Raw genomic sequence first — 14,632 nt, 5'->3', positions numbered from 1 at the left:
AGTCTTTGGGAAACACTGGAATACACGATTGGGGGGTCGGCCAGTCTTTACAGATGGTAGCTTTAAACTATTGTGCTGAATTTTCCCTGCTCCTAAATATAGTGAAGTAATCCCATGTACAATGTCCTTAGTTGTACTACTTAACTTTACTGATGGCCTGCAGCCTTTACATAGATCTGACCTGCAACTTGGCCTGGTGGCGTCACCTGCTTGTCTCCATGGAGATAGATACCAGTGCATGCAAACCAAAAACATCTCCATGAAGACAAGCAGGTGGAAGACCATCCATCAGAAATGTTACGTACTGCTTCTTTAAGTAATGTGAATTCACCTCATAATACACTTGAGTCAAAGTTGCACTGTGAATTTGCCACAGTATAACATTATACTTTATACTTAGGGGTGTGCAAAAATATTGATATATCGTATTGGTTAATGTGCTGATACAGTATAAATATCGTGGGCTGCTGTAACGATACATCAAGTATTTTTTGGTATATTTTACTAAATTATTTTGTTACAGCATTACAGTTTGGTTCCTTGTTCAGAGGAAGCAAACTCATTTATGCGACACATTTGGCATTTTCACTGTTCTGATGATTAATATGTTTGTGTTTCATATGAACTTCGCACAAGATGTGGTTCAATGAAGACTTTTAGTATCACAGCCATGATTTAGCCATTATTTTTTACTGAACCGTATTGATTAGATTTTAAATATATCATATCGCATCGTATCAAATTGAATGCTCACTGTATTGTATCGTATCGTGGCCTATGTATCGAGGTATGTATCGTATCGGCAATTTCTCAATGATACTCTAATTACACTTAGTTATCTCTATGGTGGCAGCAGATGACAGCACAGGGCCAAGTTACATGTCAGATCTGTGGAGAGGCAAGCCCATTCACAGTAACAATGTCTTTAGGTCAATAAAAGCCCAAGTTATTGAGTAAATGCAAAATGGATATGTTTAATGTCATATCAGGACATTCCATACACATGCAAATTAGTAACATCTCCATGGTGACAAGCAGGTGGTGGACCCTACACCAGAAAAGTTACACAGTGCACCTTTCAAACCCCCTAAAGTGTACTGCATCTTAAACCCGGGGCGATCTTTACATTTGCGATTCACCCTACTCAGCATTACCTCGGCTTAAGGCTCTTTAAGGCCATTCTGTAAAGTATGACATCATAGTCTCACTCTGAGCCTGTACTGCAAAACAGTGCTAAAAATACGATTAATTGAGTTTGGAGTTTGTCAGTTCTGAGCCCAAATCTGAAATCACAAGGCTTCAAATGTTGCTATGCTGCAGAGGTCACAGAGTACACATCATTTTGTATAAGCAGCTGTTGCTAGCATTTATAAGGAAGATTTTTGCACTGAGGCTTGGCAGGTTTGAGTGCCACTACTTCCCCCTGCTGGTTGAAATTAGAATTGTGTTTAAACTGACTGGCTATGAAAACTGGCCCATAGAGTTTTTAGATTATAGAAATGTCATGTACACAATTATATCTGATGTGACTGATCTGATTTATTTCTGATTCTTTATTTCTATTCAGGTTTTGGCAAGAAAAATGACAAAAAAGAAATGTTAAAGCATTAAAGAGTTGTTTTAAATTCATTATATTTTGTCTTAGAAATACAGCAGTTAGTCTGATAATCCATTGATTCACTGACACTGGTTTTGATGGTCAGATTTCTCTTGGACACATAAACACACACCAAAAATCTGATCTAAATAAAGGGTCAAGTGATTATTCTAGTTATCTGAGTTGTACTTGATGGTCGTGTAAATGTACTTAATGTTTGAAAATTATATGATCAGTGTTAGAGCTGCAAGATTAGTCACAATCATAAAATTTAAATCACAAAAATGTACACAATTAGCAAAGACTGCAATTATACTACGCACAATGCTTGTCAGAAAACCAGGTTGCTGAGAATACAATACAAAATACATATACAATAAATTTGAGTTAATATTATGTAATCTATGCATTCAGCAAAGCACTTCATTCTGGGGGTGTTCTACATGTATGTACATTAGTGGAATGGTGGAAACAGCGCAAATCATTTCACCTGTTGTAGTTCCAACTAAGTCAGTTCTTTCTGGTTAAACTGTGTTAAAATAAAGATCAGACTAAGACTAACTTGTATAACAGAACTTCAGAGAGAGTAGTGCTTCCAGTTAGCACATGTAAGATGATACATATTTAGGCTTTCTTAAGAGCTTGGAACTTTGAATGCTCAGATTTCAGGGCAATAAACTTAAATGCAAACTTTATTTTAAACTGTAAAGAGTGATACCAATGCAAAGACAACAAAACAAAACATGAATTATGGATAAAATAGGACTTAACTTGTTATGCTTTGCACACAGCACTAAATGCCTGTTCATAATTACATGCAGTATAAACCCTTTGTATGATTCACCATAATGTAGGTCATCAGGACAGTGTGCCCATTTAGAGCTGAGCAAAGAGAGACCCCAGTATTACAGTTTATTTGTCCCATAATCCAACCAACACATGGTTATGTCAAATATTATTTTATTTTTCCCTTTATTTAAAGAGACTTGGCTAAGGTACCAGCCAACACAAGCGCTGTACAGGAAATCAGAAATATTACATTATAATAACATGGCATCTCACATGAAAAACTGTTTAAAAAATCAAATTGAAATATTCATGTAAAATGACTTAATAAAAGTCTGCTGACTTCCACACTAAAAAATTCTGGGAGCTGATGTTGCAGTAAAGGTCATCACAACAAAGAGCAGAGAAGTTGTCAGCACCTCCTATGGTTAGCTGCACACCACACAAGCGAGTAGCAGATTTTTCTTTGAGTCCTGTGTGTGACTGGTTAAGAAAATAAAATTGAACAATGAAGTAAGTAGACAGTGGTTGTACGCCGGGTGTGGTGATAATGGGAATTGATCATCTCTGACATCTCTGCCCCTCTGCTCTGTACACAGACTTCTTCCCTCCTCCTGAGATGGTGGAGGAGAGTGGACTGGCGCGCCCGGTGGTGGCTGGGATTGTGGCCACCATCTGCTTCCTGGCCGCGGCAGTTCTCTTCAGCACCATGGCCGCCTGCTTCGTCAACAAGCAACGCCGGAGGAAACTCAAGAGGAAAAAAGGTAATGATCAAAATGCTAATGTTTTCGTTAGAGTTTAGTTAGCAAAGTTTGAAATTTTTCTGTCTTTTCAAGATTCAGACAACAGAGCATAAACCCATTTTCGGCCAGATTTATTATATAATGTTGTGATTTCAGAGGAGACTGATTTATATATTACTTATATTTTCTCTTTCAGATCCCCCTCTTTCCATCACCCACTGCAGAAAAAGCATGGAAACTCCGTAAGTACTGTCCACATGACTCACTAAACTAAAGATTCCAAAAGGTCAAGTAGAGTGTTTAATTCTAAAAAAAAACATAAACATACGTGCAGTATTCAAAAAATAAGCAGATAAACCTAGAGGTATGTTATATAAAAGTGTGTTAGCTAATTTTATAAAAATGTATAGTAAGAAATCAGTTATTACATTAAACATTAACATCTACAGGGAAACAGAGATAGAAAAATGGAGAAAATGCAAAAATCAGATTTTTGTTGAAAACAGTGAGGCTCACTTCAGGTAGCAGCAGAGGACATTTCTTCAAAGGAACAACCAGAAACGAGTTCTGTCGTTTGGATCTGCCTCAGTGTTTAGTATTGTTTGGACTGCATTTGTTTTGGCATCCACAAAAGGTGTGTCATCGCTATTTTCTGATCTATGTTGTGTTTCATTTCATTCACACATATTCACCACAAATCCTACATATTTAGGCTGATTTCTTCTCTCAGACTGAAACCTTGTGATGTCGTGAGGTAATACAGGAGGTGCTCCATTGTGTTTTAACCTCCATTCACCTTCACTAGAATCATTTGGATCATTTCAGTCCTGGAATTGCAAATCTCTACTGAACAAAAGGTAAAAGGTAGCTGTTAACTTGGAAACTATTGATTGTGACACCACAAGGTGGATCAGAGTGTTTTGATCTTTTGGAGATGTAGACAGACTAATAATAAAGGCTTACTCAAACATGTGTGAATGAAATAAAACACAACTCCTGATATTTTTGGGTGAGGTAATAACATTCTAACATGGCTTAAAGCTCACAAAAATCCATTTCGTGTAATATAGGCATTTCGTCATCTCTTATCTTGTCTTCATGGGATGTTATCATGAGATGAAATAAATAGTTATGTGGATGATAATGATAATGTACAATTTGTAACTTGTATACAGAACAGAACATAACAGTAAATATGAATTGTGTTTTAATGCTAACAGTAGTTGTACTTTTTGGGTGTACAAGCCTCTGCAGGTGTCTGGGCTGTGCAGCTGTCAGCCGAATGTAATCCGAAGATGGAGATCTTCATTTAAAAAAGTCTCTTCAAATATTCAAAATCTCACTTTCTTTCTTCCATTTTATGTCACTGAAGTATTCATATGTTTAGGGAATTGCTATGGTAACTGTAAAAAACACTGGTTTCATATCTCTTGTTTAACATTTTTAACAAGTCTTTACAATTTATTCTGATTTTACAAACTATTAGTTAAAAAAAAATTCATCCACTACCTGTTTATGTCCAAATTTTCCAGGAGTCCTCTTAGCTTCATACCCAGTGTCGCCCCCTACTGGGAGGGGCTTGAAGCAAGCAGGTACATGCCCCAAGCCTTCAGTCCTCAGTGAGTGTGCCTTCCCCTGTACTCTGTGCACACTGTCCTCCTCCTTCACTGTGATAATCTCCCTGAACCTGACCTGGTGCATGTTGGACCAAAAGTCCCCACAAAGCAACAACAACACTGGGCTCCTGAAATAAATTACACTAAATACAGTGAATAAAGATTTGATGTTCACGTTTGACCGTGCATTAAAGTTACAGCACACTCTACTAGTTGTCTGAACACACAGTTGACTACAAAAAGTTTGATGCAGTTAAAATGATGGCTTATGTTACAAAGAGGTGCCGATTAAGTGTAGACAGTGCTTTGCTTTTCCTATTCTGAAGAAGACAGAGCTGTGTTTCACTTGTGCACTCTTGTGTCAGCTTGTAGTTTATGGTGATAACAGTGTGTAAATACACCTCTGCTGAACACACTGTTTTAACTGTGCGTCTTTTTACCTTGAACATGTCATCAACTTCACAGAAGCACAGAAATTTTGAACCTCTGCAACCTCTTTGTGTGTAACAAATTATTTAATTAAATAATGAAACCCAAGGTGTTCACCGAAGTATCACAGTGGCACACTCCAATCTCTAGATTCAAGTTTGTATTATATTGAATGTCTCTAAAAATTCCATATGATTTTATAATTTTTTTTTTCACAGTGCGCTTAGCCTCTTTTAGTTTGCCTTATCGGTGTAGTTGAATTGTCGCAAATACTGTGTAAATGTCAAGCTTATGATTTGGATATTACTGAGTAAAGCAATAAAAGTGTTATTATTTTTTTTTAGGCTTTTGACATTATCAAATAATATACAGTATCTATATATATCTATATATCTCTACCAGTCATCTCCACATTCATTCTTAGTGAAGAATCATTGTGCAGTCCAGTGCCATTGGCCTAAAATAACCCAGTTTGTTGTTGTCACTTTGGTTTGTTGTATTGAAGTGGGCATGAATAAAGGCTGTAAAAACCCTGTGTGCGTGTTCCCTATAATCCTTTAACTTTGTGTTGTGTTAATGAAACCTCAGCCTCGCCACAGACATTTTATTTTGTATGTCATTAATCAATGTTATATTCTACATATTCTTACTGTTATCTGTTATTGGAAATAAATAATATGTATATATATCATAACATATAATATGTATATGTATGTGAAAAAAATAAACATACAATATGGATAGGTTCAGTATCATAATGTGGAACATTATAGGCCAAGAGATAACAACATGACGATAATGACATGATGGACCCAAAAGTTACATAGTGCACCTTTAAATTAAATTTAACAAAATAAATGAAATGGATATATTTTAAATACATCATATTTGAGTTTAAACAATTACATTTAATGACAGAAAAGGATTCAAAGGTACCCACCTGGACCCTGTTTTTGAAATAACGAAGGCTTGAACCCAGGAGTCTTTTTCCATTAAATTAAATGTTTCAGTGGAAACATCTTAATTTGAAAAACTGTCCAAATGACAAAACTTTTGAAAAACGTTGTAAACCTTTTCTACCTCAGACCAATCCTAGATGAATGAGGGATAACACTCACTGTCTTATCACATTTAATTTCAGTTGACTGGCATACTAAACATTTTGCCCTTATATGGCTAGGTGGCTAAATAAGTGCTTTTCTTGCATGGATATTGGTACACATGCATACAAATGTAATCCTCCCCATTATGTACTCATGCAAAATAAACCATTCAATAAATGCATTTTCCACCTAACAAAAACATGAGTTTTGTCATTATTTACTATGCCTACAATATTACCCATATAGTCATTTTCTATTTGTACATCTAACAATGTCAAATACAAAGAATAGAATTTTATATTTATATATTTTTTTTCCAGGTCATCGTCAGAAAAAGTGAGCCCAGAGAGCATTCGTTCCAAGGCATCGTTTTCGGAAACATCAGAAGACAGTCATGACCAGCGTGGCAAAAAACCTCCTCCAAGCCCAGGGAGGAAAGAGGAACTGTCTTTGTACAAGAAGACCAAAAGAGCAATAACAAGCAAAAAGTACAGCATGAAGCATGAAGCCGAGGCCACCACCCCCATAGAACTCATAAGTCGCGGTCCAGACGGTCGCTTTGTCATCGATCCCACCGATATGGAGATGTCCATCAAACCTCGCCGCATCGAGGGTTTTCCTTTTGTGGAAGAATCTGACTTATATCCTGAATTCCGACAGTCCGATGAAGAGAACGATGACCCAAGGCCTTTGCCCCCTGCTATGGCCACTCTACGGCCTCACCAGATTTCCCCCATCTCCAGTCAGGAGTCCTACCTGCAGCCCCCAGCCTACAGCCCCCGCTTCCACAGGCCCTTCGAAGGTATGACCATCATGGAGAGCAGTCGTCTGCAGGCTACAGGCCAGATCCGAGGTTCTCTGCACCACCACAGGGCTTTCTATGGCTATCTGGGCCCCACGGGGGACCACGAGCCCCCTCCTCCCTTTTATATGCCTGACACCAGCCCCCTCAGCTCGGTCATGTCGTCCCCTCCATACCTGGGTGAGGGGCCGTTTGGTCACCCTGTGATTCCTGAAGAGATGGGCGAGGGCGAGCTTCCTCAGTACACTATCTCTGGTTTCCCCCTCCCTCTGACTTTGTCCTCTACGTCTCGCACACCTGAGATTTGGCAGGGACTGGATTTTACATTTGCCAGTCTTGAGGGGCCACAATTCATCTTCCCCCCACATCATCCCTACCCTCCCCCTCCTCATGTTCTTCCCCTTAGTGCTTTTCAACCCTCCACTCTCCCAATGCCAACATACCCTACTGTCCTGCCGCTGGAGGCCCCAAAGAGCCACCCAAGCAAATCTCCAAGCAAGGCCAAGCCTCATGGCTCCCCAGCCAAGCATCTAGCTATGCAAGAGGCACCTTTAGGGCAGCTAAGACACACTAGCCACGCAATGGGCGTGCCGGGTTTGCCTTACGCCGATCCAATGGCCCACATTGTCCCTAGCACTTTTAGTAGCCTGGACACGCGGTGGTTTGATACTAGTCCTCGGTTCAGTCCCAGGCAGGCTCGTAGGATGGATCCTGGCTTACATCAGGTTGTTCTTCAGCCTTCTCGACTTTCACCCCTCACCCAAAGCCCTCTTAGCTCACACCAAGGCTCCCCTGAGATTGTAGTCCGTCCAAGACCACGCCCCAGCATTGTGCAACCATCTATACCTCCGGAGATGACTGAGATTACCCTCCTCCCTCCTTCCACAGCCAGCTTCTCAAGAAGATCTTCCCCCTCCTCTTCACCTGCCCTAGGCCAGGGTAGCAGGAGAGCCAGTCCCAGCTACCGCTCCCACCTGGCCTTTGCCACCTCTGCTGCCAGCTATCCCCCCTCCCAGTCCCCGTCTCCTCCCCTGGAAAGCAGCAGCATATTTGGGCCGATGCCGTCGCAGAGGAGGGCTGAAGAAGAGATCCTTCCGTCCGAGACCTCTCCACCCCAGTTGTCCAGTTCAGGGTAGGTGCAGTAGGCATGCCCAGAGGATTTGTCCATATGCCTCCATGTGTTGAGTTGCTCTTTCTTTTATGTTGCTAAATCATCTTAGTTCTCTGCATTTTATTTTATTTATAGTTCGGGTGAAATTGTGAACAATATTTGTGCTTATTTATCCCTCAAGTGTTCATTCATGTTTTATTAGACCAATGCTGCTTTTCATGTCAGACCCAAAGTAAAATGTATTCACCCATTACATCTGTGAAGCTATGTCTATTATGGCAACAGTTTGAAAACAACTTTTATACATTTATTTAAAGAATTAAACAAGAGAGTCATAGTTTGTTTCAAGCCTTGGCTTCACAGATCCTCACTCTTCAGACCTTTTAGGGATACTGTGCACATTGTCTACGATACATTTGAATGAATATAAGAGGTATCTTTGGCTCAAGCCCCTCAAGGCCTGGGAATCAAAAACCTCACGACAAGAGCCCTGTTTTTCATCTCATCATGTGTCCTGCTTTCACATTCTGGGAGAAAATTATTTTCATCCGATTGATCCCACATAAGAACAAAACACTCATTGTTATGTGTAGCCTCTGAAGACTCCTCCCTCCATCATGCAGAAGGATGCTTAAGAAGAGCTCATCTTGGCAGGCCCTGCGGCCCATGCTTGACCTTAGTAACCTGAGCGTTTAACCAATTGTCCCCACTAGCTTCTACCCTTTCAGATCCTCCTACCCTTTTGCCTCTTTAACCCTTAATCGCCCAGGGACACCCCAGGTCTGACCTCCAAGCCAAAGTGTGTCACAGGGCCTGTCCGCTTCTCATGTACTGCAATGTTTCATCATTATGAACTAGGGGCAGAATGGTGGTTCTTGACGACTCCTGGAGTCTTACCTGCTTTGTTTTTGATTGATCTCAGCTACCTGGGCAGCGTTGTTGTGACCAGGTCCTCTACACCGCAATAGGTAAGGGTTGGATCCATGTCTGAAAGGGGGGGGTTAGCAGGTGGGACTTTTGATCACATCGTCCTTTAAAGGGGAATACAAAACTCGGAGTCTTATTTCATGTGTTCTTCCACAGTTTGAGTTTTTTCCTTTTTCGTTTGTCAAAGAACCTATGCTTTTTTCAGTTCTGCAGTCCTCTGTACTGTGTGCATTCTGACCAAGACATTTCCATCCTCAGGTCAGACATGTATCACAACTAAACCCATGCTTGAGTGGTTCGCTAAACAACCACTGCATCTGGAGCATTTCTGATTGTCAGATATGTCTGTAGGCACATGTCAGATTTACAAGGAAAGTACAATGATTTATACATTTTGATACACCTATGGTGTACAGGATATACATTATTACTGAATACTAGCGCTGACTCTTTTTATTTGAAAAGGCAAACGTTTTCATAATTTCACCTGCCCTCAACAATCATGTATTGTTTTTGCGAACCATTGATTCTTCTGTCTCATTTACTGCCAAGTATAGGAACTATTATTTGGATATTTCTTGGGAGGTAGCGTGGCAGACTTGGATCTGTAGGCAGAGACTGTAACCCCCTAAAACTAACCCACAATAGTTTGTTCTACTGAAACAACTTTGAATAAAACCGACACTATAATACATTCTCAGAAACTAAATAGAGCACACTTTCGCATTTCCCTCAATTGTGACATATTTTCTATTTACCTTTTTGGATAAGCTCAATAAATAATTAATTAAATAATAAGTAAAATCAGTAATGTGATTACAGTAGCTAGGTGTACACTGGGACCATAAGATCCTGGTTCACATAGATTATCAAGCACGAAGTTCAAATCAGGATAAACCTACCTTGACCATTAGACACCAGTGAGTTTAGACTGCAGAACATTTGTCCTTGTCCTGCTAAAGCAGTTTCGTCCTCAGGTAAAGGAACAATACTTCCCTCTGGGAAATGAGCCAGGGCACACCGTGGGGCTCAAGACTCGTTCAGTATGAGTCAACTGCCCAATGAACAGCTTTGCAATGTATTCCCCTTTAAAGTCGTGTTCCATGTGCAAACTGCCATGCATGCCATTGCTAAATATTGCTCCGTTACCAAAAACCAAACCAATATCTGGATAATCCTTGTTACAGTTGTTGTCCTAGTGCTTCGCTTTCCTTTGGCTTATTTTCCATTATGTGACTGTTCCTGAGTAGTCATTTCCCCTCCCGCCATCTCTCCCCCTGTCAGCATGGTGAAGCCCATTGTAGACAGTATCCATGTCTATGAATACATATTGATAATGCTTTGTTGCTGAGCTGTGGTACCCCTACTAACAACCCTGGGTTTCTCTCTGCAGCCACGCCCAGAGTCTTGCTGTTTACTGTGCCCTGAGAGAACCGAGTGTGTGTTTGTGCTAAAGACTTGTGGACTGTTGTGGCTCAACCAAAGGAAGGAATGTCCTCCAGATATAAAATACATCATGTCAGGCAGTACACTGTAGAACCTTTACTGTGAATAGTTTTCAGTGCAGATAGTGAGGCAGTTTAATGGTGCATCTGTCAGAGTAGAGAATAGGATCAGGACTTTGTAAGTGTGTGTGTATATTTGCTTGGTAGGACTTTCACATGTGCTGCACTTGTTGCTTGACATGAGCCATGCTGTGGTTTGGGATCGGGTGCGCTCCTTAGTCACACTAGACTCTCCAGGGACAGTCAGGGCCTGGAGTTACCTGCGCTCTCCTCTCCTCTTCACACAGAAAACGTCGAGGTGCAGCGAGCGCCCTATCCGGGTCTGAGAGGATGGATGCACTGAGATACCAGCGAATCAAAAAGGCCAAGAAGATGACCATGAACAACAATAACTCCAAGATGAGGAAGAAAGCAGGTGTGGCTCTTTCTGTCTTTAAGACTCACAAAACTATTCACTGTGGTGAAATGATAACAGAATGCGAAAATGCAGTAAATGCTATTTTATGTTGGCCAATCTTTTACAAGGCATTATTATGGTTCAGGATCAATGTCAAAGTTTGTTTATGACACAGACCCGCTCCTCGAAGCACCACAGAGCGCTGATGGCTTTGGATATGAAGATTTGTCACTGAAATCCAGGACTTTATTTTGGATTATCTAGCAACAGATGATTAAGGATCCTTCCATACCTCGTGCTCTGAAGTTCTCCTCACTGTGAACTGTGCCAGGTGCTTGTACTGCCTGGCTTGGTAGTTGAGCTTCTTGGTGTGTGTGTATCTGTAGCTCACAGGTTCAAATCTCAGAGGAGACAGTTGATGCACTGAGTAATAATACTGTAATGAGTCTACACCACACATGGTATGGGTGGACCCTCCATTATCATACAGGGACACAGTATATGTATGATATAGTGCCCCTTGCCCTCTTGATACATGATGAGTATGACTCCTTGTTGCATATGCAGAGAACACATTGCTTTTTAAAACTAAAAAAAAAAAAAAAACATGTCCTAAAAGTCAAACAAAGGACAATAGTAATTGTCCTGCTGTATTGTTTTGTGTGTCTGGTCTGATACCTGTTGTCTTTACAGGTGTGTCCACCTCTCAGACCCATCAGGCCTACACCTCTCAGGTACTCCAGCCCGAAGAAGCTCTCTACCTCCGGAGGAAGAAGAAACGCCCGCTCCTGTATGACCCGTACACGCGCTTCTCTGCTCTGCTGTACCGCCGGCCACAGCAGGAGGACCAGAAGGCTATTCTGGCCTGCATGGACCACATCGACCCCGACCACGCCACTCTACTCTAAGTCAGGAAAGGCAATGTCCCTTTCACACAAACGCTACTATCCTGAGGGATGTAGCACTCGATTCAAACGTTCAGATTTAGTAGAATCATGGATTCTGTAAAGCTTTGCAAATTAACATTTTTTTATACATGTGCCATTTATTATGTAAACAACAAGAGGCCTGCTAGTCCAAACTTTTTAGCAATTCACCTCTTATATCGCTGTAACCAATTTTAGAGAATTAATCCTCATCTACCATTCTAGATACCAGATATTCTTGATATTTGAATTCAAAAATATAAAAACTGATTTGAAATGTTAGTGTTAGTTACCAGATTCCAATGTTTTACTCCAGTGCAAAATCATGTTCTATTCTTTTAGACATAAATGTTTTGTTGAACCTCACTATCATCACTTCCAAGGACCAGAGTTAAACATTTGTTGTAATAACATTATTAACTATGATTACATGTGGCTTATGACAGAACTACTTCCTGCAGTTTAATTCCATATCACAGGAAATATATTACATTCATTCACTGTCAGTTACAACCAAACCATGCAATGCTTCTGTGTGTGGTCCAAAAAATGGCAAACACCTGTTTTAACAGATTTTTAAAACCTGCAAATTCTGTGATTTTTTTTAGATTTCTGTGTAACACTGTGTGCAGTAGCCCGTTTCCTCCTCCCGCAGGTGAAAGTGACATAAAGCTCTGACACACACAGCTCTGCTCTGGTCTTCTGAGAAGCGTTCAGCACTTTACAGCTGCTTTTGCACACACCAGTGACTTCAGGGACCACCTTGGTTTACCCAACCCTGGTTTTACACAGTCAGGGTGAGTCAGGACTCCTCACATGGAGACAAAGTACAATGAATTTTAAACGAAATTTTTGAATCTTTAACACTTTTTCTTTTGTTTTTGTCCTTTCCGCCTTAGTTTGCCTTTTTTAGTTTGCATTATATTATAAAACAATAATAAATTTAACAAATTGGCCATGAGCTCTCAGATGTGATTTGCACTGGAGCAAAATACTGACCGTGCATTGGTGTCCATTTGTTATCACCGTTCTACTTTTGGTAGGATAGAGGGCCTCAGATCCTCAGAATCCACTAGTCTAGAGAAATGCCAAAAAAGTAAACAAAACCACCAACCATAGGATTGTGTGCCATTGAATATTGAGTATTCTTCCTGTTAGAAAACTTCACCTTTTCTTTGGCCTTAAAGAGCTTTTTATTGGTTGCCTGATTTATGTATTTTTAGTTTTTGAGTGTTTGAATGTTTGAGACTAGACTTAATTACGGTAAACAATGAGCTATAACATCATAATGATCACTGAGGAATCCTAATGTGAACCATGTGTTTTGTATTGTAAACAACTAAACCATTTTTGCTCATTAGAAAAGACTATTCACAAACAAAAATCTAACAGTTTTGTGTAGTTTTATGGAGGATAAATTGTGCCAACTTTGAAACTGAATCACAAACTGAAATGTGGTCCATGTTACTGTGGCATACTGGGGCTCGTAAAATTTAGGTAACATACAATGCAATTAACAAATTAATAAATGCAATTAACAAACATCAGTGTATCCCCAAACTGACTTATGAGTGAATACTTACAGTAGACTGTGGCGCAATAAACAACTAGACCATCAAATCCACTTCCTGGTGCTACTGGACACTGTCACAGAATTATTATCATTCATAAAATTGCCAAAAAGCTCAACAAGCCATTTCATTCCAGCAGAGCTACGGTGCTAAGCAAACCAGACAGAAAGCTGCTCTATTGTTACAACCACAACCTGCTGCTTGAAAGGAAAATGACAACTTTTAACAAAATTGCTTTGAGACTTTGGTTCAGTATGAACACAATTAATGCATAATTAACATCCTTAATGCCGCTGACTATTGTTGCATGCACCAAAAGTGTGTGTAAATGCTTACAGAAGAAAATAAGAGGACACCTCCCCTCCCTTCATTTGCAATGGCAGGAAGACTGACAGGCAGAGTAACCAATCAGAGAATCCAGTCGACATCTCCCACGGCAACACAAATGTGTGTGGAGATTTGAAGAAGACGCAGAACAACCTGAAACTTGTGAGCACTGAGTTGTGTCAACATTCAATCTTAAATAAATATTTCTATCATTATATATAGTGTATTATAAAGGGGCTTATTTTATTACGAGGAAACATATTATGGAAGATTAATATGCATGCATCTAAATAGAACTTATTCAAAATAAATTTATATAGAAAAATATTCTTATATCTTAATGTTGACAGAGCCAGTATATTTTCCAAATTAAAAACTCAAAAGATGAATTTGCACCTGAGAGGGTGAGTAATGCACTGAATGGTATAATATTGTAGCTGTGGATTGCTGAGATCTTGAATGTGTGAAAACGTGTATGAAAAATAACATGACCGAGGGCTTCTGTTACACTGACACCAGAGGAGAGTGATGGGAGTAAATATGCAGATGAGAGCGGGGTCAGAGGTCAGAGCTTTAGGGCAAAGAACAGGCCGCTGAGAATCATGTACATAATGTAAAGTCAGACTGGGTGGACAACATCTGAATCCTTTTGGTTGATCTTGGTCAAAGATACAACACACAAACAATGACTGTAATATAAGTATGCCTATGAGAAGCTCCTGACCCATTTTGAAACAGACATCTCAAACGTGAGATACACTTACAGCTGGAATAATGCTTTAAATGACATGA

At 40.0% G+C, this 14,632-nt stretch overlaps 1 protein-coding gene across 1 annotated transcript in view; it reads left to right on the top strand.

The window, feature by feature from the left end:
• LOC110169021 (protein turtle homolog B-like) overlaps nucleotides 1-11,924 on the top strand; it is a 91,396-nt gene extending 79,472 nt beyond the window's left edge. Inside the window, exons 16-21 of the mRNA XM_055148213.1 lie at nucleotides 2,983-3,147; nucleotides 3,323-3,368; nucleotides 6,595-8,208; nucleotides 8,790-8,806; nucleotides 10,924-11,034; nucleotides 11,710-11,924. Of these exons, the coding sequence (XP_055004188.1) occupies nucleotides 2,983-3,147; nucleotides 3,323-3,368; nucleotides 6,595-8,208; nucleotides 8,790-8,806; nucleotides 10,924-11,034; nucleotides 11,710-11,924 (2,168 nt within the window). The remainder of the gene's footprint in view (nucleotides 1-2,982; nucleotides 3,148-3,322; nucleotides 3,369-6,594; nucleotides 8,209-8,789; nucleotides 8,807-10,923; nucleotides 11,035-11,709) is intronic.
• Nucleotides 11,925-14,632: the final 2,708 nt, after the last annotated feature.

This window comes from Boleophthalmus pectinirostris, unplaced genomic scaffold (assembly GCF_026225935.1).
Source record: "Boleophthalmus pectinirostris isolate CB_2022bp ecotype Guang Dong unplaced genomic scaffold, ASM2622593v1 HiC_scaffold_12, whole genome shotgun sequence".
NCBI classification, from domain to species: Eukaryota; Metazoa; Chordata; class Actinopteri; order Gobiiformes; family Gobiidae; genus Boleophthalmus; species Boleophthalmus pectinirostris.
Note: the sequence above shows the minus strand (reverse complement) of the source record. Positions and strands in the feature narration are given on the sequence as shown.